Raw genomic sequence first — 23,664 nt, 5'->3', positions numbered from 1 at the left:
CAGTGCGCCTGCGCCGAACGGCTCGCGCTCCCCCCCCATTGGCTCCTTCGCCTCTTTCGCCCGCCCTCGCGTCCCTCCTGCGGCGCGCGCATCCAACCGCCGCGCCGACTCGCGCAGGCGCCCTCCTCCGGCCGGCGCGTGCGCCCTTCGCGGAGGTGAGGAGATGGAGAGCCGTTGCTGGGGGGATTTGGTGGGGGGCGGCGGGCGCGTGAGGGAGAGCGCGAGGGAGCCAGCGAGGCGCATGCGCGGCGAGTTTGGGCGCGCCCTCTGAGGGGGGCAGCAGCCGCAGCAGCAGCAGCGAGAGCGACGACGGCGGCCGCTTTTCCTCCTCAGGCCGGCCGCGGGTGGGTCCCTTAATGAGGCATGAGGGAGGGGGATTATTTCTGAGGGAAAAGGGGGTGACCGTGTGAGGGAGAGGGGTATGGGTGGGGGAGGGGGCACCCCTGGTGTATCAAGGACCCTCCCTTCGCACGTCTAATTAGGGCGGGAATTACTAAAGAGCGGGTGGGTCCATTCAGTCAGTCAAGGAGGGGGTGGTGAGGGGGGATTATTTCTCAGGCAAAGGTCGGGGTTCCGTGGGGGGGAGGGGGACCCCCCTTCACACACACACCCTGCTAATTGGATGAGAATTAATTAAGATGGGGAGGATCTGTACTCACCCCTCAAGAAAGGGGGGATGTGCAAGGTTGGGTATTTCAGGGATCTGCGATTTCTGTGTTTTTATTATTGTTGTTAATAGTATTATTAGGGAAGGAGGAGGGGTCGAGGTAATTATGTGGTGGGGGCTAGGTGCTGCTGTGATGGGCGGAGCCCCTGAGGTATCAATGAACGTCCCTTCACGCACCTAATTAGGGTGGAAATGAATTAAAGATGAGGGAGGGACTGTGCCTACCAACCCCCAGAAAACGGGGGGGGGGCACTTCCAAAGTTGAATAAATCAGGGATTTTTTGGATGGGTTTTTTTTCACCTTATGTGTTTTTAATGTGGCTTATTCTACTTTTTACAGTATTCTTAAGGGGAATGCCATGAACTTGCTAATTAAGTGAAAGTAAGGGTTATCCCTAATTAAAGAGGGGGGGGCTAGTTGTTTTTAGCAGGGATGGGTGAAGAAAAAAGGTTGCTGAGCCTTTTGGGAGGTGTTAGGGTTAAAGGGTGAGGATGCAAAGTATCTAATGCAAGATAATGCCTCTTTTGAGGAGGAGGTGAGCAAAGATTTTAAAGTTGGAAGGGAGTGTGCATTGTACTGAATGTTCGTTTAGATCAATGCTTCCCAACCTTGAGTCACCATATGTTCTTGGACTGTAAATCCCAGAAATCCTTGTCAGTACAGCTAGTGGTGAAGGCTTCTGGGAATTTTAGTCCAAGAACATTTGGGGATCCAAGGTTGGGAACCATTGTAAGGAAGCATGTTTACTTAGCATATGGTGTTCTGAGCTCACCAGGGCTTCATCCGAAGCAAATATGTCTTTGGTCTGCATGTATTGGCAAAGTGGAGAGATAGAACAGTGGTCCCAAACCTTGGGCCTCCAGATGGTCTTGGACTACAACTCCCAGAAGCCTTCACCACCACCCTTGCTGGCCATAATTTCTGGGAGTTGAAGGGCAAGAACATCTGGAGGCTCAAGTTTGGGGACCACTGCTCGAGATGTAGTTGGACAACAATGTATTTTAATTGTATTTTAATTGTATTTTAGTCATTTTATTGTATTGAATTTTAATTATTGTAAGCCGCCCATAGACCTCTGGGTAGAGTGGGCGGCATATAAATTAAATAAATAAATAAATAAATAAATAAATAAATAAATAAATAAATAAACAACTCACATTAGCCTCTTGGCCCTATCCGCACTGACTAAGCCTTATGGTAGCTGCAATATAGGGAAAAATATTTCCACACCTTAGCAAAGTATATATTGCAAAATAGTGATTAAAAACAAAAATCCTGTCATATATTGTTTGCTGGGAGGCAGACCTTTAAAGAAACACAGATAGCTCTGAGTGCTGGTGAATTTCCCTTGTATAATGTGAGCTATCTTTGCAGTAAATGTAGGTCACTATTGCTGTCCCTGTAATTATAAATGGGGGTGGGAGAGGTGCACCAAGGAGAAAAAGAGTGCGACCAAAGAGAATTTGCCTAAGGCCACTCGCGTAATTTATTTGTAGCTTCTCTGAGGTTAGGACTTCTCTGCCTGGACTCATATGAGCTTAACAGCTACTCTGCAGTTGTGGGAACTACTAGCATGAGCCCAGGCAAGGTTGTAGAAGACTAAGATTCAGACAGCAGCTGCTTTTCCAGTTGTAGTCTCTTGCCCTGTGCCCTGCCTCTTTTCATGTTGCTAGTTGGGATCTTCATTTTATTTCGGAACAAATTTGCTCTACCTGCCGGCCTGTAAGGCTTAATCGCCTGTGATTGATGGTTTGAGGCCACCATTGGCAAAGTGTAGGTCTTGGGCAGCAGGCAAAGAAATGGTGAATCCCTGGGCCAGAGTAAGTATGGTAGGTATCTGTAGCTGTACTTTCCCTTTCCCTCTTGCTTGCTTTTGAAAGATGGAAACATGAAGTTTGGGGGCTCACAGTTTAGTTCTCTACCTGTTAAGTCTACGGCTTGTGATTTTAAAAGTCTTTCCTCTTGCAAGGAGCTGCCATGGGTGCCCAGCCTGTGTTATAGGGCTTAATTTTGTTAATATTTATGGAAGTAAACTACTAATGATATTGATGGGAGATTTGGGAAAATAGGGTATTACCTGAAAGAACGGATACTGCTTTTGACAACTTTGGGGGACTGTTTTTGAAACGAACTGTTGCTCTTTGTTTCTAGAAATCACGAAGAGGCCAATCCTGAGTGCTGACCTCCATCTCATGCCAAAGAAGCAAATTAGCACAGTTGTGTGTGCATGTTCTAGTATAGAAAAGAAACAACTTTGTGGGCTAAATAGGATTTAGTTACTGCACCATAATAGAACCTCCCAAGCATTTGGTGTTCAGAAACTAAGAGCATCGAAGAACATAGTAGCCATACAGAGTACAAACCAAATGGCAAGATTTTCCAGCAAGATTTGGAACTGGACTTTTTTATTCTATACATCTTGCCTTTCCTGATTCCTCCTTCCCTGTGTGTTCCTGTAGTGTTGTTTTTTTAAAACTACTGGTTTTAACAACCCAGCTATTTATTTTAGAATTATTTAATTTGGTCTGTCACCTGCTAGGTTAGGTGTCAGGAACTTGCTGTCGCCTGAATGGACAGGGACACTTTTGCTTACTCCACTAAGTTTTTTCGTGACTATAGTGGCCCAACTCGGGGTGCAAGCTGCCAGAGTCACGAACATGTTGACTACATTGAAAAACCGGAAGTGTTCACTTACGCAGACTTCTTTAAGGATTACTTGATCCCCAATGACCCCTGTGTTTTCTCAGCAAAATTCACGGAGGGCTGGGGCAGCAGGAGAAAATGGGTGACTCCAGATGGGAAGCCTAACTTTGAATATCTCCTGCGGACATTTGGTAAGCCAGTTTTAAACATAAAAGTGCTAGTTGTTGTTGTCTGAAATTATTGCTCGGTTAGTTTTCAGTGTGTCTTTGCCATTTACCAGAGATCCACCAATAGATGGTGAAAAATCTTCACAGCCGTGTCCCTTTAAATGCAGTCCTTTGTATATTTACTCAGAGGACTCATTTAACATGCTCTTGAGTATATGTACGTAGAATTGTAGCCTTGGTCTCTGAACTGTGTATTTTTGGCCACAATACCTTTTTCCCCACTCACCCCTCTTTCTAGGTTCAGACCTTTGAAGCAGAGGCTTGTGCTGGTATTCACTGTCCAGCAATAACCTTCCACTCTAGCTACCGTGTTTCCCCAAAAATAAGACAGGGTCTTACATTAATTTTTGCTCCAAAAAACATATTAGGGCTTATTTTCAGGGGATGTTTTATTTTACAGTCATATCATCTTCAGGTTGCTGCATAATGCTGCACAATGGTGGAGGGAAGGGTTTCACTTTACTAGAGCTTATTTTCAGATTAGGGCTTATTTTCGGGGAAACCAGAGTATGTTTTAGTATGTATTGTTCTGCTCTTTGAATTCCACACACCTGCTCCAAACCAAAGAAAGTAGCAGAGACTTCTCTCATCTGCTTCATCCCAGAGCGCTGAAACTCTCACCAAGCCGACAGTGGGGAGCAGGAATGTGAGCTCCTCATTTTTACTGAAACAGAATCCACTAAAATGTGGTGATCTGCTGTTCTAACTCTGTTCAAAGCAAAATATGTCGCCTTTCCTAGCAGTGTCCCCGGGTGCCTTGCTGTAAAATATGATCAGTGACCAGAAAGGTCGTACTGTGCCGCTGTTTCAGAATGTTATGCACTGGGTAGGTTTCTAAGAACAGATGGAAGAAGCATTTGTCAGGCCTCTCTTAGAGGCAGGAAGTCTTGCTTTGTGGAAATGCTTCATCACCAACAGCCACAAAGCATGCACATGGATTCCTTCCAGAGGTGAATCTGTATGATGTATTCGTGCTTGACAACTTTAGTACAAAGTAGAGTGATTCTTAAAAAAACATTTCGATCAGCAATTTTGATTTCGGTGGAAATCTCTCAAGTGCAGGTATAATAAATTACTCAGCAGCATCTGTGCAGCACTTGTGAATCTTCAAAGCATTTTTGCCAACAGTATAATGTTGTAATCTGTTTTGTAAATCCTCAGAGGTGGATCACTGTTATCTTTGCATTTTGCTTGCGGGCACTGTGCCAGTTAACTTCTCTCTCGGCTAAGAAGCCGTACAACAATTATTCTCATGTCCACTGCAACATTGCATAACATGTAGAAGTATATCTCATTGATGAATGATTGAACTGGCAGGCCCACCGCCCCTTACACTCTTTTATTGGTAACCCCAACAGGGCATCAGTTGTTTTCCCAAGTGGGCTCAAAGAGTTTATATTACAGGGGAGGCTGTAGTACCTGTTGCCAACTGTGATGTCAAGGAATACAATTCTAACCCAAAGGAACATCTTAAACTCAAGGAGTACATAAATTACTGGAAAGAACACATTAAAAAAGGCTATCGATCACCCCGGGGCTGCCTTTACCTCAAGGATTGGCATCTGCACAGGTAACCAAAGGGGAATTCTTCAGCATGCTGTTTGGGAGTCTAGCATGGTGCTGAATTGCATCGCTGCTCTCATTTCCTGACGATGCATGTTGGTAGGTCACCCTTTCATAGTAGTTGCCTGATCCAAACTTCTGCTGCCTACATAGCAACAGCTGTGACTGTATGATGGGGGTTATAACTGATATGTAATGCTAGCCTAGTTTGTATTTCTTTGCATGTATGTGCCTGACATTGTTTGCGTTGGATGTATTGAGTGCATATTTCCCCTTTATCCCAAGTCTGCATGCTTTTGACTTAATGGAGGAGTTCCTGCTGGGAGTGATTTTCTTCTCTGCACTGTGCCCTTTTCCTCATCTTCACGTGTTTGCTTAATTGTTCTGGCACAAGTAATGAATCAGTAGGGGAACCTATTGAGGAACAAGGAGTGCAAGATAACTATAGGCTTCATCAGTGCTTAGCAATTGCAGTAATACCCTTAGGGAGACTTTTGCCCTCCCTGTTTCTGGTTGTGCTGAATATGGGAACAGGAAAACTAGACAGGCTTTAAACACTGTGCAGTTTGATTCGGCAGGGCAGGACTTCCAAGTGCATCCCCAGATCTCATCACAAGGACTTCACGGTCAGCATCTTCGGTGGCTCTTTGCATTCTTTTCCCCTCACTTTCTTGCTGGGGAACCTGCCCTAATCCTTGAAATAACTTGATGCCTATTAGCTTATCTTAATAATTATGGGGTCTTTGAAATATATGTATAACAAAGCTGTATTCTTTTTCATTTGTTTTTTTTTTCCTCTGTCCATTAATTGCATTAAAAATGCAAACAGTCTGATCCTGTCTCTGGCTGCAAATGAGGTTCTTCAAAAGAGGATCAGATAATTATTGTACAATATCATTACCCCCTGATATCAGACTTTATAGAGTTATCCCTTAAATTCCTATAATTGATCAGTGTTGCAGGTTGGTTGCTGTGGGGCAGTGTTACCTGTCCTTACTCCAGAATGTTGAAAAGAGGGTACTGTGGTCGTAGAGCTGCTAGGGACTAAGAGTGTATGCTGGAGGAATACCGATTCCACATAAGTCAGAAAGCCAAGTGTGGAGAAGCTCCTCTCTGAAATTCAAGGTTGGGAACACAAAGCTCTGATCCCTGGTTGGGAAGGCAGCTGAATCATGCACTAACCCTGTTCATTCACTGGTTCAAGCTCATTTCCTGGGTTAGCTCACTTTTCCTTCCAGATCTTGATATACACAGAGATACAAAATTGGGCAGTCAATATCACATTTATCTTCTAATCACGAAACAAAGCAGGCTGGACCACAAGATACTGAGGTGAGACAAACAGATGTCTTTGGCTAGCTCATGGAGCACCAGTTATGAATACAAGCTAAGCATGTCATGTGACTAGGCCCTCCGTGTCCAGGGGCTGATCCACCTGTTACAACGGGTGGTTCCTAACACCCACAGCTGGCTGCCTAGCATCTCCATTTGTTGAACAATGTAACACGTCATCCAATAGCTAATAAGCCATACCAGATGTATATTCTGAGTTCTCCGGAACTCTGAAATACTTTCTCAAGATCAAAAGCTCTTCCTTGGCTGGGATTCCTGAGCTGCCAAAGCATCAGGTGCTCTCTCAAGAGTATGATATCTAAAACTGTGTCAGAATCTGGGACAAACGCATTCAAGGTAGCTGTTTTAGTAAGTAAATAATGATGCATTCAGACCTAGAGACTACTTTCCTTCCGTGCTGTTGTATACATTTTGAAAGGACCTTGTGGGTACCTATTTCTCTCTGAGTTGCATTTTTCAATCCTTTCTCTTTAAGGGCCTTCCCAGAGCAAGATGTTTATACCATTCCTGTCTATTTCTCATCTGACTGGCTGAACGAATACTGGGATGCCATAGCAGTGGATGATTATCGTTTTGTTTACATGGGACCTAAAGGTTCATGGTACCGTCAGTTTCCTCTCTAGAAAGATTGCTTATGCTAAAATAGGAGGTAGAACATGTGGCTTGGTTCAGTGGGACTTATGTCTGATTCCATGCATTGCATAGAAATAAGCTGATAACTTGTGTTTTGGAGTAAAATGAAGATAGCACACTTCACAATTATGTTCTCCATAGTCTTTGTTTTTTTAAAATTTAGGACAAAGTAATGGCATTCCTCCACTCTAAAAGTATGTGACCGAGAGGGTGTTCAACTCTTTGTGTGCTTGTTTTAGTTATTTAATCCCTGTAATACCAAGCCATGCAAAACTGCTAGAGAGGTTCTTAGAGGGGGCTTTTAAAAAATCTTCATAGGCTGCGCAGCGAGTTCGAGACTTTTCACAACAAAACCATTCTAAGTTTGGAATATGTGTGCAGAAAAGGCTATCTGGGGAGTCTAGCATGACTTTGTTCATTTACAGGATGAGAAATCTTTGTTAATTGCTTTGACGTGTAAAAGATGAAGGTCCGTGGATGTCTGTAAGTGGCTGCTGCATTGCAGTGCTGAAAAACAGGCTGTTCCAAATGGATTCTAGATTGAAGTGTGTTTATCTTTATCTCGAGACTAAAATAGGCATCTACTTCAGAGCCTAATGTTTGGGACCCCAGGATGTTGGTTGGAAAGTGAAATTATTCCTATTGGAAATCCATGTATTCTATAATATTTTTGTGGTTCTTCGGTTACTAGTTCATAACTGTCTGATTTCCCCTCCTCCATAGGACACCATTTCATGCCGATGTCTTCCGCTCATACAGTTGGTCAGCCAATATCTGTGGAAAAAAGAAATGGCTGGTCTTCCCTCCGGGACAGGAGGAGTTCCTGCGAGACCGCCATGGCCACTTGCCGTTTGACATCACCTCCCCGGAGCTGAAGAAGGGCAGCCTTTACCCCCGCTATGCCCAGAGTAGCCCTCCGGTTGAAATCATACAGGAAGCTGGCGAGATCATCTTCATCCCAAGTGGCTGGCACCATCAGGTTTACAATCTGGTAAGGGGCCTCTTTTGGACATTAACAGTATGTGGTGCTAGTGGTGACTTTAACAGCTACATTCCTCGGTAGAGATCCTGTGTATCAGTGGCAGAGTATACGCTTGACATAAAAAAGAGCCCATATTCAGACTTTGAGAGTGTAAATAGTAGGTTATTTGCCCAGGATGCTAATAAGTGGCTGCTCATCAGAGAAGAGAGTGCTCTGTGAAGTAGACCATTAATCTGACATGTCCTAAGACAGCTTCAGATGAAGAAATAGTGACAAGCAAGTTCAGTTTTGTTTTTTTGCAAACAAATTCACTCACCAATTGGATCGCCAGATAGCCTGATCTACATGCTATGTCACGTTTGAGGTTTTTCCCCTTCAGGGGGCTGAAATATTTGCCAACAGTCCATGGCATTAAAGACACTCAGCTCATAGTTAAGGACTACATATAGGCAGTTGAAAGGCTATGATCAGGGTTTGTGTTGTGGGGAATAGTTTCTTGTCATTGGCACTCAGTACTTGGACTTTAAATGACTAGTTCATTCGTGTTTGCATTCTGGGCTGCAGCCCTGTTCACTTTAGGGACCCAGCTGTATAGAACAGTAAGAGACCAGACCAAGACCTTGTAGAAGTAAGAGAGAACTATTTGGCCTCTTTTTTCCACCCCCAGGAAGACACTATTTCCATCAACCACAACTGGGTGAACGGGTGCAACGTGGCCATCATGTGGAGCTTCCTCCAGGATGAGCTCGCTGCTGTCCAGCGGGAGATCAGAGAATGGAAAGACAGCATGGAGGATTGGCATCTACAGTGCCAGGTAGAGCAGCCGGCCATCTGCGGGTGTTTGGAATAGAGGTAGACACACGTTAACAGTCGGGTGCCTGAAGTGATAAGTCATGCTAACGACACAGAAACGGGTTCAGTTTAAGACCATCATTTGGAACAGCTGTGGTGACCGAACTGTTCTTTCACCTTCACAGGTATTGATGAAGTCTTACACAGGCATTGACTACAAGGAGTTCTACAACTTCCTCAAGATCATTGCGGAAAATCGGATTTTTGTCCTTGAAAACCACCATTCTGAGGAAGATGCCTCAAAGCACTCCTACAGAGCTGCTATCTCTGGCTTGGGGATGCTGCACGCAGTCTTTGATTTGAAAAGAACTGCAAAGGTCTTGACCTCTCTAAATGCCAATGAAGAATTCAAGAAACTGAACCCTGAAACCCTCTCCCCTCCACCTTCGGCGCTCTTGCACCGCCTGAAAGCAGCCATAGACACAGCCCTCCTCTAGTTCCATGATTCTGACCACTTGCAAAAACGCTGCTTTTGCAAGCTGGGTGCATGCTGATCCATCCTTTCCATCACCCCATTTAGAAGTCTTAAGCACAGTGAATTTCTTGGTGAATGGGGAATACAAGTCAGAGTGCTAGGGGGTTTAAAAGTGCATAGGAAACCAGCAAAAGAGGAGAAGTGGTAGCATCCCTTTAGTACACATTGGTGGAGATGGTCCAGTAGCTTGTTGAGAACTAGCTACATGAATGTGGCTTATTTGTGCCAGTTGTTCTAAGCTAAGTCCTTGCATCCTGCAATACTCTAGGGCCCAGGCTCTTTCCTTTGCAGGAAGGCCCACTGAATGCAATGGAACACACTTAGGATTGTGCCCCTTGTTTCTTGTGGGTTAGGCTTTTAGGGCAGCACCAAGAGACATACAGCATCCATTTCAGGTTTTGGGTATGCTGGTGAAGAAAGAAGCGTGTGCTGTACCAGTAGGTATGTACAACTCACTTGTTCATAGTCCCCAGCAAGTCTCCCTTCTCTTTGCTGTGTAAGGGGGGGCGGGGGGGTCAGGTGTATTCACCTCAGGCTCGGCACTACACGTTCAGGGACTCTGAGCAAAGGCAGCTCAGCGGGCCTGCAGGGTCCAAGCATGGCATCTGAAATATGAGTGCCCTCTCTCCAGATCAGCTGCGCCCGTTGTGAGGCAGCAAGTCCTCCTGCTAACCCTTCCTTTCTTTATCTGCCTTCACATATTCAGTGATTGCCAGAAGAAGAAGGCCTAAGAATAGGTGTGCAGTTGGGTTTTTTATTATTATTATTCCTAAATGGTGACACTCTCAGTGCCTCAAGACATGTAGCACAATTATATCCCCACAGCATTGGGAGCAGGGGAGGTTGGGGGGAGGTCGCCTTCCAGAGTTTGCTGCGCGGCAGTCTCCACAGCATCCAACATTAACAGTCTAGGCCTCTTTCATGACCAAGATCTCGGTTTGTTCCTTTCAGACCGTTCTCCGATTTGTCTGAATTGTTTCTGTACCTACACAGAGCACGAGAACGGCTGCAGTACTGTTGCGCCTGGCGTAGTGTTAAGGTACGCCTGGAGAACTTCACAGGGAGTTACGCCGCAGCAGTTTACCAATTGCATGCCCGGACTGTGCAACTGTGGCTGCAGAAGAGCATGTTGGACACGACGTCCGCCTTGGCATGAATTTCACAACTGCCTCAGTGACTTTTAAGTTACGCAGTTGTAGCTGCGCGACAGGATTTGGGCCAATGACGTGTAAGGAACCCTAGAAGTAAGTCAGGGAGCAGAGCAGTGAAAGAGATGTACATTGGGGGAGTGTAGGAGGCGATAGAAACTCTTTGGTGCGATCTGGTGACTGAGAAGCTGAATCTCTTAAAGTGGAGGATAACGCTGACCAAGGTAAAATAGCACTCCTGTGTACCCTTCAAAGAGTCCCATTTGCCTTTAGAGAAGCGTGTTCCCCTCCTTCAAAAGGCAGACCGTAGAGAAAAGGGGTGTGTGTAAGGAGAAAGGGTGGGGGCCAGCTTGTGCATCCCTTAGAAGCCTGCGATCTTTTAAAATTAGGCACAGCCCCCTCCAAGTGCAGCAGCTCTAACATACCAGCATTGCTCTCCTGTAACTGAGCACAAGTTGTCCTAGCACTGTTACACGAGTAAAGGGCTGGAAACCCTTTGTAGAAAAAGTAATTCCCCATGGAATCGTCAGGGGCTTCCTTCTAAATGGGGGACTGGCCGAATAGGTGTTGTTCCCCTTTGCTATGTAGTCTGTTAGACTTCCACTTGAACCCTTCTTCGGGGAATATTTTAAGCACTGATCCGAAGTTTACTCAATCCTTGACTGTTCTGCCCAGCTGTCCTCGGACCTTTCTGAAACTGCACATTAAAAATATTTCCGTGTCCATGTTGGGTTCTGTCTTCCTTTCAAGTGGCTCATTTCAAGCTGATGTTGAAAATGCCCCGGTTTGGGGGGGGGGCAGGGAGTGGGTTGCTTGATATTTGCACTGGCCTTCCATTTTGCTCTGTGTCCGAAGATGGGCATGCCGACCAGGACTGAATTTGTGTTGTACTGTTTTGGGGAAGCGCCTGCAGTACCCTGCAAAAAGATCCCATTCCTGACCAGTGGGGATAGGCACAAGGGTATAACTCATGTGTGGGCAAGGGGAGTGTGATGGGGTGCCATCAGATTCTGCCCTGCAGTCATCAGAGAGAGGCACAAATAGCCCAGGTTTACTTGATGTTCCAGCATTTGAGAGAATAAGAACCTCTAAGGGTTGCTGCTCTCAGTGGGCCTGGCTGGTGCTCGCGGGCGCTCCTGTTCTGTCTCTCCCTCTCTGAAACTTGGTCCTCGGGGAGAGTCAGTGCATGCCATCCCCCACCTCTTCACAACAAGTGGTTTGCCGAGATTCAGAATTGTATGTTTTTTATTTGTGATGTCTAAAGAGCTCGAGGTAACAGAAGATCGTTTTCCAACCGCAGCATGTATTTCTGATTTAATTTTGCTGCCCTGAAAATAAGCAAGTATGGCATGTAATGGGAGTGGTATTGGGTAGAGACAATCCATTGTTTTCTCTCTATCACGTCACTGAATGCTTGTTTGTATCGTTTTCCATAAGCATGCCTGATTTGCGTGGATTCTGAAAGCCACTGCATGTTTATACCTCCCCATGAGAAACAGAGAGAGAACTTTGAATTTGTGCCAATGAATGTCATGAGTCGATCTTGGAAAAGTACTGTAGCAATGACATTCTTCAAATTGTACGGATATCTTTGAGGACAGTAAACTAGGCTCAGGTCTTATTTCTTGCGACAACATATCAAATACGCAACGGAGTGATTCTGGAACAATTTGGACAGTGTATCTTTAATATGTTCTCTTCCATTCATTGGGCAGCATCTGGAGAGCAGAAGCAATTCCGTTCACATGCTAGGCAGCAGCTGTTGTCGCTCTGCAGCCGGCACAATAGATAAGAGCTTCTGGAGCAGAAGGAATGTAGTTTTTTTATCCTTCATGGTACCCAAAGAATGGTTAGTTAGCAGTGGGTGTATTTTAAAGGTAGTGTACCTCTACTGTGGCCACTACTAGTGCATCCTCAGTATGTTGAGATCTAAAATGTTCCCTCAAGATAAGATCAGACTGGAGTTCTGGCTAGGCTCTAGAGCAGTGGTGTCGAACTGTGGCCCTCCAGATGTTCTTGGCCTTCAACTCCCAGAAATCCTGGCCAGCAGAGGTGGTGGTGAAGGCTTCTGGGAGTTGAAGTCCAAGAACATCTGGAGGGCCACAGTTCGACACCACTGCTCTAGAGGAAAGAAGTTCTAATAAACACGCACTTCTTCCTTTGTATTTGGAGGTTATCCAGTGAAAATACGGCACATACTCAGTATTTCAGACAAACTGTGATGTAGTAGATAAAGAGTGTTGGATTGTAATTTGAGAAACCTGGGTTCAAATACTGATTGGCCATGGAAACTCTGGGTGTGTGTGTGTGATGGCAATCTATTTCTTGAACATCTTCCATACCTGGAAATTAGGGTTGCTGTTCAGTCAGAAACAAGTTGATGGAATGAAACAACTAAACGTTTCGAGAAAAAGTGAATACAGTAGTTGAGGGGAAGCCAGAGCTGCAACACAGATTATATGCTCTCTCTGTTTGGGATCAGGTCCCAGAATCTGCAGGTGGAAGAATGTCAGGTAGCAAAATATAGAATGGACGAATATATTCTTAGCAACAAGTTCATATGTATTCGTGAAGGCTTTCTCAGCCAGGATCTAATGGTGGTTGTGGGTTTTTCGGGCTCTTTGGCCGTGTTCTGAAGGTTGTTCTTCCTAACGTTTCGCCAGTCTCTGTGGCCGACATCTTCAGAGCACGGAGTGCTGTCCTCTGAAGATCCCGCCAAAGAGACTGGCGAAACGTTAGGAAGAACAACCTTCAGAACACAGTTGTTCACATGTCTTTACTCCTAATTCTGTTTTGGCAAACCAGAGTTGATAGCACTTGGATTCGAGCCATTGATTTGGGTAAAACATCTTAAAGCATCGATCTAATCCTTTGTTTTTAGAACAGTTTCAACACATCTGTGTATCTTCCTTCAGCTCATGAATTAAGTCCACATGTTGATACGGAGAAATGCAAAATCAATCGACTAGCTGGCCTCTCGTCCGCATGTTAGCGCAGGCTTTTCTGATCAAGACATTTTACTTGGAGTAAAACAAACTACGATAAAACTATGCTCAGTTAAGCTCAGTTTATTTGTGTCATACAAAATTATCTCTGGAACACTGTAACAAGATTTATTTCAATACCAATGAGCTTGTAATAATTTCAAGCAGCCCTCTTATTTGACTCAGTATATTTGTATCAGAAATGAGGCAGTAGCATAGACATTTATGCAGTATCCGCTTATTAAAAAAGCATCAGTCTTTGTTCAGTTAATTCTAAAAATGTATAAAACCTTAACACTTATGCTGGTTCAATAAAATCAGCCTTTTTATGAGCAGTTGCTTTAAGCAACCATCATTTTACGTCATCAGGATTGATGGGGTCCAAGAAAGCTTGTACGGAGAGAGGACCGGTTGAACATGGAACCGGACACGTGCCGATATTGTCATCAGCATTCCAAAATTGGGCTTAATAAAATAGGGTTGGTTTTCATTAACCTTGTCAGTTCCTTTATCAATTTTTCAACACCATGTCGTGAAACCATTTAAAAATCCAAGACGTTTCCTTCAAAAGTTGTGATGGCTTCAGAGCTTCCTCTTACAATTCCACTCAAGAATTGGGTCAAGAGTTTCAGCTGATTGTATGCAGATTACTACAGCCACCCCCTCCTAATCTGTGCCCTAGCATAAAAAGAGGAGTTAAAAAATGGTGTTGGGTAGTGTGAAGTAACTGGAAGATCCCCTTTGCGTTTGTTGCAAAAGCTGTCGTGAACTCTTACCCCAAAAAGCTGTGGGTTTGTGCCATGTTCGAAATAAAGGATTGCATGCCAGCAATAGCCAATCAATTGAATCAGTTGCCTCTGACATTAGAAGAAAGGGCAAAGGATATATTGTTAAGTAACTGGAATGTATACCAGAAAGAAGATTAAAAGCAACACTTTCCTCTAATCTTGCTGAACTTCACCCCGAACCAAGACAGTGTGCTCAAAACTCTTGCCTGCATGGTGGGCCATGTTGAACAGAGAGGCTGTTTGCTAGATGTTCACCTTACCAACAAGCCGTTGCAAAAGTGAGCGGATTTTGATCTCTGTTCAGCATAGATTTGTTGGAAGTACATCCAGGTCGCTGGGTTGACCACAGGAACAATGTTAACCATGTTATGGACGTTAAGAATAGGGCATATTGCGATAAAACGTCTTCTCCCCCAGCCTTCCAACGAAGCATAAGCTACCAAAGAAATCATAAAAATGAAGGGTCGGGAATATCACGGCAGGTAAAAAAGGTCAGAGGGTCTTGTTAAATATTGCACCAACCCAAATGAGATTGCAACGAGCAAATTCTTGGTTTTGACAGCCTTCGCAGAAACCTTGAGTAAAGTCAGGATTACACTGCTCACAAACAATGGCTAAATTCCCTTTCCAGGAGAGGCCCTGGTACTGAACCACCAGCATCCGACTAAGGCCACCTCCTTGGATCCGCGCTCTCTCAACCTCAGGTTCAAACAATCTTAATATATATATATCAATTTCAAAGAAATTGCAGACTTAAAAACCAGACGTGCTTCCCATAGGAAAGAAAAATACCAATAACAGCAGCAACATGCTCCTCATCTTCCCATCGTCACAACAAAAACTCCAGTCCAGTGCTTCTCTGAAGTGTGCAACCAAGATCCTTTTCATGTGCCATGTTCAAAAATCTTCAGATGCCTGCCAGTTCTGAGGGAGCGTTGTCTCTTTCTGGATGAACTGATAGCAGGACTGGCAAAGGGAGAGGAGAAAGAGTCAGTGATTTAAATTTTCGCTCTCCTTTGCTCTGTTCCATAGGTGCATAAAAGCCCTGTCTGTTGCATCAATCCACAGTTAATTGAATCCAACTTCAGTCCCCCAAATCTTCAGATAGAATCTTAGAATCACAGAGTTTGAAGAGACCACGGGGAGTCCAACCCCCAGCTATGCAGGAACTCCATCAAAGCATTCCCGACAGATGGCCATCTGGCCTCTGCTTAAAAACCTCCAAAGAAGGAGACTCCACCACCCTTCGAGGCAGCCTCTTCCACTGCCAGACAGCTCTGACCATCAGGAAGTTCTTCCTGAGATTCAGGTGGAATCTCTTTTCCTGTCATTTGAAATCACTGCTCCTTGTCCTAGTGCCTGGAGCCGTGGAAAACAAACCTGTCCCTTCCTCAACATGACATCCTTTCAAATATTTAAACATGGCTATCGTGTCCTCTCTCAACCTTTTTGTAAGGCTAAACATTCCCAACTCCCTAAGCCGCTCCTTGTAGGACATGGCTTCCACACCATTGACCATTTTGCTCACCCTCCTCTGGACACGTTCCAGGTTGTCAACATCCTTCTTGTACTGAGGTGCCCAAAACTGGACACAAGACTCCAGGTGAGGTCTGACCAAAGCAGAATAGAGTGGTACTATCACTTCCCTTGATCTAGACACTATACTCCTATTGATGCAACCAGGAATTGCATCAAATTGGAAAAGACAGAAACCCTAGAGAGCTGCTTCTAGGCAGCATCTGCCTACAGTAAGACCCCTGTATCCACAGAATCAGTGTCTGAGGCTTTACTTACCCATGGTCTGAAAATATTAAAAATGTTAAAAAATCCTGAAAAAAAATAATTTCATGTGTATTACCAGAACCAGCCCCTAGAGGGAGCCAGATACCATGCTATGAATATTTGTTAGTGAAGAATACACAGCACTGCCTCTAGTGGCCAGTTCTGGTAATGCATAGAAAAATAGTTTTGTTTGTTTTTCCCTTTTACCATGCTATATACATACTGTTCACTATTATCTGCAGTTTTCAGTATCCACAGGGGCTTAGAATCAATCCCCAGAGGATATGGGGGGTGGGTTTCTTGCTGTACTTTGGATTTCTAGATTTTTTTTGAGATTTCATTCATGGAAGCCCCCGTGACATAGCTGACAGTAAGGACAAGTTGAAGATCTCTAGATGGCTAGCACTTCCCCACTGCCTGTCGCGAAACTGTACAGCAAGATTCTGCAGTGGAACTTGGAATTGTTTAGGCATACGCTACCCTTTGGGTCCTTGTTTGCTCTCCACCAACTGTAGGACAGGACCTTCACGGGTGGCTTGTGGGAGAACACACAACAGAGCCCCAGATGACCCACTGGTCTAATTCCACAGGACTGTCATCTATCTTTGATGATAATCACGCACTGTCAAGTCACCTTTGACTTAACTGCGACCTTTGCCAGGATTTCCTAGGTAGAAAACACTCGGAAGTGGTTTCGCATTTCATTTTTCTTGCCCAAGGGCAAATTCATACACACCGAGATGCAGACAGGGAGCGTCTTTCTGTTTTAGGGTGTGGGTGGATAAACTGAGATAGGGCACACCCAACTTGTCCTTCTGGATGACCGCCCACTGTTCTTACCTCCAGGGCTGTAAGCAGGAAATCATACATTCCCCCTTCGCTCGCTGGGTCCATCAAATCTCTGATCAGGTGAATCTCTGCTCCTAAATGTTGTATGCTGGAATGGAGGAAAGGTCTGTGTTTTGCAACGAAAGTGTTTGGTTTATGGCATCTTCGAGACTTAACTAATTCATTGTGACCCAAAGGTCTGTAGACTTCTGTTCTCTTCAAAGTCGTGAAGCATCATCCTCAGTCTGCAGAGACTTAAGGAGGTTCATGTGCGGCTAACCCATGGCCCTCCAAAAGCTGTCTGACTTCAACTCCCATCAGCCCTAGCCAACATGCGGCATCATGGGAGTGGTAGTCCAGTGACATCCAGAGTGCCAGACGTTAACCACCCCAGATTAACTAGATAGAAAACATAAGCAGTGAATGCAAACAACCTATCTCGCTGATGAGAATAAATATATCTCAAAATATGAACAAACATTTCAAGAGACTATTCACAATAAACTGCCATTCGTACACCTAATTTCCAGTGATAGTAGGATTAAAAACCCAGGACAAGATTGAGATCACAGTTAGCAGAAATGAACTTCTGGACAAGCTTTAACACAGTTCTTTTGTATCTATGATAAAAGTGTCATGGGATAAACCGATCACCTTACATAGCTCTACAAACGGGTTCTATCCCATAAACAGTATGTTTCTTTTGTGGGAGTTCCTTAGTATCGTTTTTATCTGCTGTGATCTACCGCCAAATAAGGTGGTCTTGGATTTCTTCTGAAAAAAGCTGGGGACCCTCACGGGAAAAAGATTACACCAAAGGAGGCCAGAGAATAAAAGGAGGAGCCCATTTCAAGACACAGCGTGTTTCTGAATTCGTACAGGTGAGGTTGCAACGAATCATCTGGATGCTAAAGAACCTTGTTTTCAGGGCGTCCCCAAACGATCAGGCAGGGAGGTAATTAATTAATTAATTAATTAATTAATTAATTAATTAATTAATTAATTAATTAATTAATTAATTAATTAATTAATTAATTAATTAATTAGATTCATACCCCACACTGTCTGGCCACTCTAGGTGGTTCCTTGCCTACCTTGCGCGGGTTACAACATACATCAGCAACGGCAAAAGGTCATCCATCGGCAGGCTGTACTCTTTCCCCAGGACCCGAAGGACCGTCTTCTCAATCTCCTCGTACGTGTTTTGGAGGATGCCCAGTTTTTCCCGCGGGTCGACGGTCGTGCTGCGGCGATAGGGAAGCAGTGAATGCCAAAGTGAGTGGTAGAACGAGGCACGCAGGCTAGGAGCCCTGTGTTGGCACCAGAGGTACGGATCAGGGCCTCTCCCAGAGTGCCAGCACAAAGGTGCCACTTGGACACAGTACAGAACCAAGCCTCTCAAGATTGCCACCTTTGTTCCGGTCAGGAGCCGAGCTGAGCCAACCGTTATAGCACCAGGCTCTTTAAAGGATCGCATCAACCCATACGAGTCTTCTCAGCTTTTAAGATCTCCTGGGGAGGCCCTTCTCTCGATTCCACCCCTTTCCCAAACTTGCTTAGTGAGGACACGACGCAGGGCCTTCTCGGCGGTGGCTCCCAGGCCCCCAAGACCTCTTGTCCTTCCATCATCAGGCAAAGACCTTCCTCTTTAAGTAGACTTTGAAGCAGTAAATTATCTCAGGAATAGTGATTTTTAAATTCCAGGGTTTTACATGTTCTTTTAATTGTTTCTAAACTAGATTTGTTTTTAAAAAATCTTAATATATGTTTAATTTAAAATATTTTTAAAAATCAATTAAACATAGTATATATTAAGATATATATTTGGTTCTGCAGGCCATCCTTTCTGCTTTAAATGAGCATGTCCCAGGAACACGCGCCGTTCTCTTATTCTATCTCTGGCCCTAATATGGTAAATAGGAAAGATAATTAGATTTGTATACACCTGGGAGGCAGGAATGTTCTAAGGGTTGGATCATACTTCAACACTATTAAAGAGCAGGCCGTGTAGGTGGGGCTCATCAGCCATGGAACGCAACCCATCTAGGAGAAGGAAAACTCTGATTTCAAACCTCCACTGCCTTGTGACTATACCCACTTGTGGAAAAGGCTTCAGGAGTTAACCTCGAGGCAAAATCCGGAGCTGGAGTCCCGAAGGCAGTTTGTGTCATTCTGCCAGCTCCTGCGACGTTGCTGGAACCAGTTGTATTGGCTCTTGCCTTTCCATTGGACCATTTCAGCAATGTGGAGAGGGGGGATCTGCTGCTTGGGTAACAGCCTATCCTCCATATTACTTTACCCAGGCTTCATGCTCTGGAGAGGACATTCCTCAGTTCAGAGCATGTTACCATGGTCTCTCGAGACTGAAGGATGCCTATGACTAGGCCATCCTTATATATAGAGAGAGAGAGATTGAAATATAAAGGTGGCTTGCAGTAATCAAATGACTGGACATCTGCACTTGATCTAGTCCTCTCTCACCTCAAAATATTTTTTTCTTTGGAAAAGATAGGACTACTAAAAACCCCTTTTGTACCTTCTAGTGGTCAAAATTTAAAAAAAAACATTTGGGGGTTTTTTGTGGTCGTGGCAAACTTCCCTCTCATATGCACCAGCAAAGATGGGCATCAAATGTCAGTCTGGAAAACATTTGTGGGAATCCCTTGGCAGGAATTTGGAATGCCGAAAAGACTTTCATTGATTAAGGTCTTGGTGATTTTTCCATAGCCCATCTTGGGGGTGGGGGGTGGGGGGTGGGGGGAGTGGGAGAGAACCAGTGAAGAGCCATGCATTCTCATTTCAGCTCTATGAAGGGAGAGTAGGACTAAAAGCAACAGATAAGATAGAGTGTTCCTGCTGCTGGGTTTTCTACTGCATGGGAGTGGGAGAAGTGAAACTACATTCTCACGCGTGACAACTTACATCAGCGTCTGTAGACATTCAGTTGCAGAAAGGAAGCACCGATCTTTGATGAGGGATTGTCTCTTTCAAACAAATAAAAATAAAAAAGGAAGTATCAAGTATTAATGAGACCACAAGATGGTGTCGTAAACAACTCAACCTCCCTAGCTCCAGAGCGAGACAGAGGTATGAGGGCTTGTCCTTTCCGTTCCCTCCCAACCTCTGATTTGGCTAACAACACCTTTCCCCCCCAAGTAGACAATCATACCTACCGAAAGTACAACTGGACCTGGGGGAGTTTTTTCAAGGTGGGGGGGTCAGAGGTTGGGGCCAGGGTAGCACTGGCACCATGTTTGGGGGGGTGACAGGGTACATTTTTGCTCCTCCCTGCTGTAAATAATCTGAAAAGGGACTGTATGAGGTGGCAGGTGAAATCACTGGACCATGTGAATGTCACACCCAAGAAGGGGAATTTCCAGATCGGTCTATCAGCCTGGACTGGAATTCTATGTAATGCTCAGAGGCTACGATTTTCTTTGAAGGGCTTCATAAGAGACGCACAGTAGAGAGCCGAGAGGAAAACTGGCCCCCGAGAGCATGCGATGAAGCAGAAAGATGCCGGAGAAAAAATTCAGGGGAGGACGGGTTGAAACTATGAAATCCACCATCATGATGGGGTGAAAGTTGGAGACCTTTGAAAGGGAGTTAGAGAAATCTGGGGATGATGAGATGGTCAAAAGCTACTCATTAGGAAATCTGTGCTGACACGATATTTGATTCTAAGCATGGTGGGGTTGGGGGTGTACGTGCAGACCACATACCCAATTCCTTTTGCAACCTCGCATGTTGCCTATAGCAAGTGTGGCTAGGAGGGACGTTTCTGGACTGAGGTGGCTGCCAATCTATACGGCACGAACCAATCGCTCCTTCCCTGCCTCTGAATTCAGAGAGAGCCCCGCCTCTCTGCCCAGTGCTTCCCCCCTCCCAAGTATCCGTTGAAGTCTGTTGTTGAAATCCGTCATGTTGTCTGTTTGCTGTTCGATCGATTCCATGGTAAGTCATGACACCTCTCACTTTTAGGAGAAGAAAGTCAGGAAGACAAGAATTGTCTCGATCTTTCCCCTATAACCATCTTTCCGATATGTGCCATCCCTAGGCAATCAAGGTTCAGAAAATGATATTTCCCTCCTACTTTGAGAGTTACTGGAACAAAGTTGACCTCACATCCCAGGAGGCAAGAGTCCTCAATCAATATTAACAAACTATCTTCTCAAAGAAAGAGACGTTATAGCCTAGCCCTATCCTTGCCCTTCTAGTTTTCTGCTTGCGGGGAGTTTTATAACAAGGAGAAAATCTCTTTTTTTCCCCACAGGTGGAAATGCATTATTCCCCCTGTGGTGTGGGTAGGACCATCGAATCATACTAAAGGTATACAGCATGCTGAAGGCATGACATAACTGGAAAGCAACTTACCTGGTTACTTGTCAGTACGAGATCCTTGAGGGGCCACAAATGTCTGGAATGACAGGAGCAGAAGAGTCAAACATTTTCAGAAAGGTGGAAGAGAAGCTAAATCATTCCTACCTAAGGAGGTGTGACTTAGTGCCAAATACAAGAGAATGTTCTCAAATACTGATCCCAAGAGCCAAATTTAACTCAAACAGCCATAACTCAAGATTTTAACTAGACAAACACCCCTCCATCATCCCAGATAATATCCTAATTCATACAATGAATGACGGGAAGTCCTTGATGTGAATGGATAGGGTGTGCTAGGGGATGGGTTTAAAGGCTCACTTGTAATGTGACCAATTTCCAGAAGTTGGTGCTGTTGGGGAAAGAAGACAAAACAGTCTGCCTTTATATAGATGTCGAAAAGCAGTGTTTTGACCACCACTGCGGCATCAAATTCAGCAGCAGTGTCAAGGGGTGGACAGACCAGCCGCTGCATGTTGAACATCCTTGATTTATAGACTTCCCCGCCATGAGAGGGGATGTCAAGCCAGTGGCTTTTAAAGTTTAGTAGACGCAGTGATTTCCCCTCTGGCCTTTTGGGCTTCATGATCCGCAGTCCCAGCATAAAACCTCCCGGGGTTCTCCTCTAGAGCAAAGCACAGGACCTTGCTTTAAGATGGACGGATCGCTAGATTTCCGGTGTTCAAAACCAGAAGCAAATCTCTATGTGCCATCCGGTTTAGGACAAAAAAAGAGAGAAGAGGGTAAAATATCATTTTTTGGGAGGTGATGCAACCTTGGCTTGGCCCTCTTTGGGTTACGCAGTTCCATCTTTTGCTTTTCGTTCATTTTAACTTAAAGCACTTTAATTTTAGAATAGACCAATTGACAGGTCTGGAAGCCCGTTTTGGCCATGCCTCGTTTCTGAGCTGCGCAGCACGTTAAGCCCGGAGCCCTGGAGACGAGACAAGCAGACCCAATAAAACCCTCCATCCTGCCAAAGCAACTCACCTCTGGACATCCAGGAACTCCAGTAATTTAACGTCAGGAAACAGGCTGAGTTCCGCAATCCCTTGGCAATAAAGGTCATCTTCCTTCTTGTGATAAAGCATGTACAACATCAGGAACTCCGGGTAGAAAGACGGAAGGATGAGGGGCAGGATAAGACCCGGTCCGTTGAGATCCCTGAATCCAAGGGAGAACAGAGTCAGCTCTTCCAAATGTTTCACTCACATCGGCTTGTCTGTTTAGCTGCCAATTTCAGTAGCTCTGGACAGGGATTAGATCAGCTCACCCAGAGGGCTGAAATTTTACACATGAGGCCATACACACTTCTGTACAGTGGTTGCCGGGAACATGGACAGAAAGCTACCGTTGGCGCCCGTTGGTGGGTTTCCTGAAAGCATCGCTATGGAAAGAGGGTGCTGCACTAGGAAAATCAGTTGGGCCTTATCTGATGCGGATCTGGGGTTTTCAAAACATAACTCACACATGCACTGGTGATATGCCACCATCCTTCAAAGAGGTAGAATCATAGAAGAGTGAAGCTGGAAGGAGCCCTCTAAGGCCATCCAGTCCAACCCCCTGCTCAAGGCAGGAGTCCAAGCCAAAGGATCTCTGCTAGGATGTTCTCTTGAAGGCCTCCAACGCTGGAGCATTCACCACCTCCTGAGGTCATGGGTTCTGTCGTTGTCATACTGCTCTAACAGTTGAGAAGTTTTTCTTGATCTTCAGCCAAAATCTGGCTTCCTGTACCTTGAGCCCATGGTTGCATGTCCTGGTGGAGAACAGATCCCGCCCCTCCCTCTGAAGGACAGCCTTTCAAGTCTTTGAAAAGTGCTCTCCTGTCTCTCCTCCCTCTTCTTTTCTCAAGGCTAAACGTGCCCCATTTCTTTCCGTCTGTCTTTCCTCCGAGGGCTTGGTTTCCAGCCCCCCTGATCATCATCCTTGTCGCCCTCCTCTGAACTTGTTCCAATTTGTCACCGTCCTTCTTGAAGTGAGGTGTCCAGAACTGGACAAAGGACTCCAGATGAAGGGGCCTAACCTGTATTGAACAGAGGGGGACTAGCACCTTGCGAGAAGTCCAGCGTGGGCCTTTCTCCCAGTCTAACCTGTTTGTCCTCAACGACTTTAAAAGGTAGATTAAGCTAAGAAGGGGGAGCATAGGCAACTGCCCTAAATTACCCACTGGGCTTCCCTAGGTCTGATGGTTGCTGTGGATTTTCTGGGCTGTTTGACTGTGTTCTGAAGGTTGTTCTTCCTAACGTTTCACCTGCCTCTCCGGCCGGCCTCTTCAGAGGACCGGGGTCAGAACTCTGTCTGTGCTCTGGGTCTCCTTAATCCTAATCAGACAACCAGGATAGCTCAGGGGGTCGAGGTCTC

The 23,664-nt window shown here is 45.2% G+C and overlaps 2 protein-coding genes across 9 annotated transcripts in view; one reads left to right on the top strand and one right to left on the bottom strand.

Moving 5' to 3' along the window:
- Positions 1 to 19: 19 nt before the first annotated feature.
- Positions 20 to 11,267, top strand: JMJD4 (jumonji domain containing 4). Of its 5 annotated transcripts, none has more exons than XM_073002785.2 (7): positions 20 to 155; positions 2,820 to 3,502; positions 4,943 to 5,108; positions 6,930 to 7,055; positions 7,811 to 8,078; positions 8,737 to 8,883; positions 9,047 to 11,267. In XM_073002785.2, the coding sequence occupies exons 2-7, from the start codon at positions 3,238 to 3,240 to the stop codon at positions 9,356 to 9,358; spliced, it is 1,284 nt and encodes a 427-aa protein (XP_072858886.1). In that variant the 5' UTR covers positions 20 to 155; positions 2,820 to 3,237; the 3' UTR covers positions 9,359 to 11,267. The 5 variants fall into 5 exon arrangements, with proteins under 5 accessions (XP_072858886.1, XP_078234533.1, XP_072858884.1 ...); XM_078378407.1 differs by having other exon boundaries at positions 4,897 to 5,108; XM_073002783.2 differs by lacking the exon at positions 20 to 155 and adding an exon at positions 198 to 344.
- Positions 11,268 to 13,596: 2,329 nt separating this feature from the next.
- The window catches only part of ALS2CL (ALS2 C-terminal like), a 49,898-nt gene continuing 39,830 nt past the window's right edge, over positions 13,597 to 23,664 (bottom strand). For all 4 annotated transcript variants that reach the window (XM_073002778.2, XM_078378404.1, XM_073002777.2 and 1 more), the window contains 6 exons: positions 22,294 to 22,467; positions 21,301 to 21,343; positions 19,849 to 19,910; positions 18,021 to 18,170; positions 16,939 to 17,035; positions 13,597 to 15,282 (listed from right to left, as the gene is read on the bottom strand). In XM_073002778.2, coding sequence (XP_072858879.2) covers positions 15,214 to 15,282; positions 16,939 to 17,035; positions 18,021 to 18,170; positions 19,849 to 19,910; positions 21,301 to 21,343; positions 22,294 to 22,467 — 595 coding nt within the window. In that variant the 3' untranslated portion in view covers positions 13,597 to 15,213. The remainder of the gene's footprint in view (positions 15,283 to 16,938; positions 17,036 to 18,020; positions 18,171 to 19,848; positions 19,911 to 21,300; positions 21,344 to 22,293; positions 22,468 to 23,664) is intronic.

The sequence above is a fragment of the Pogona vitticeps genome, chromosome 6 (genome assembly GCF_051106095.1).
Source record: "Pogona vitticeps strain Pit_001003342236 chromosome 6, PviZW2.1, whole genome shotgun sequence".
Classification (NCBI taxonomy): domain Eukaryota; kingdom Metazoa; phylum Chordata; class Lepidosauria; order Squamata; family Agamidae; genus Pogona; species Pogona vitticeps.
The sequence above is the reverse complement of the archived record's forward strand: the minus strand, read 5'-3'. Positions and strand labels throughout refer to the sequence as shown.

Excerpts from the sequence above, each read along its gene's own strand:
- JMJD4 (XM_073002785.2), top strand. The coding sequence starts at position 3,238 with ATGGACAGGGACACTTTTGCTTACTCCACTAAGTTTTTTCGTGACTAT. Across the intron at positions 8,079-8,736 it reads ACCATCAGGTTTACAATCTG|GAAGACACTATTTCCATCAA; the intron begins GTAAGGGGCCTC and ends TTCCACCCCCAG. Across the intron at positions 8,884-9,046 it reads ATTGGCATCTACAGTGCCAG|GTATTGATGAAGTCTTACAC; the intron begins GTAGAGCAGCCG and ends TCACCTTCACAG.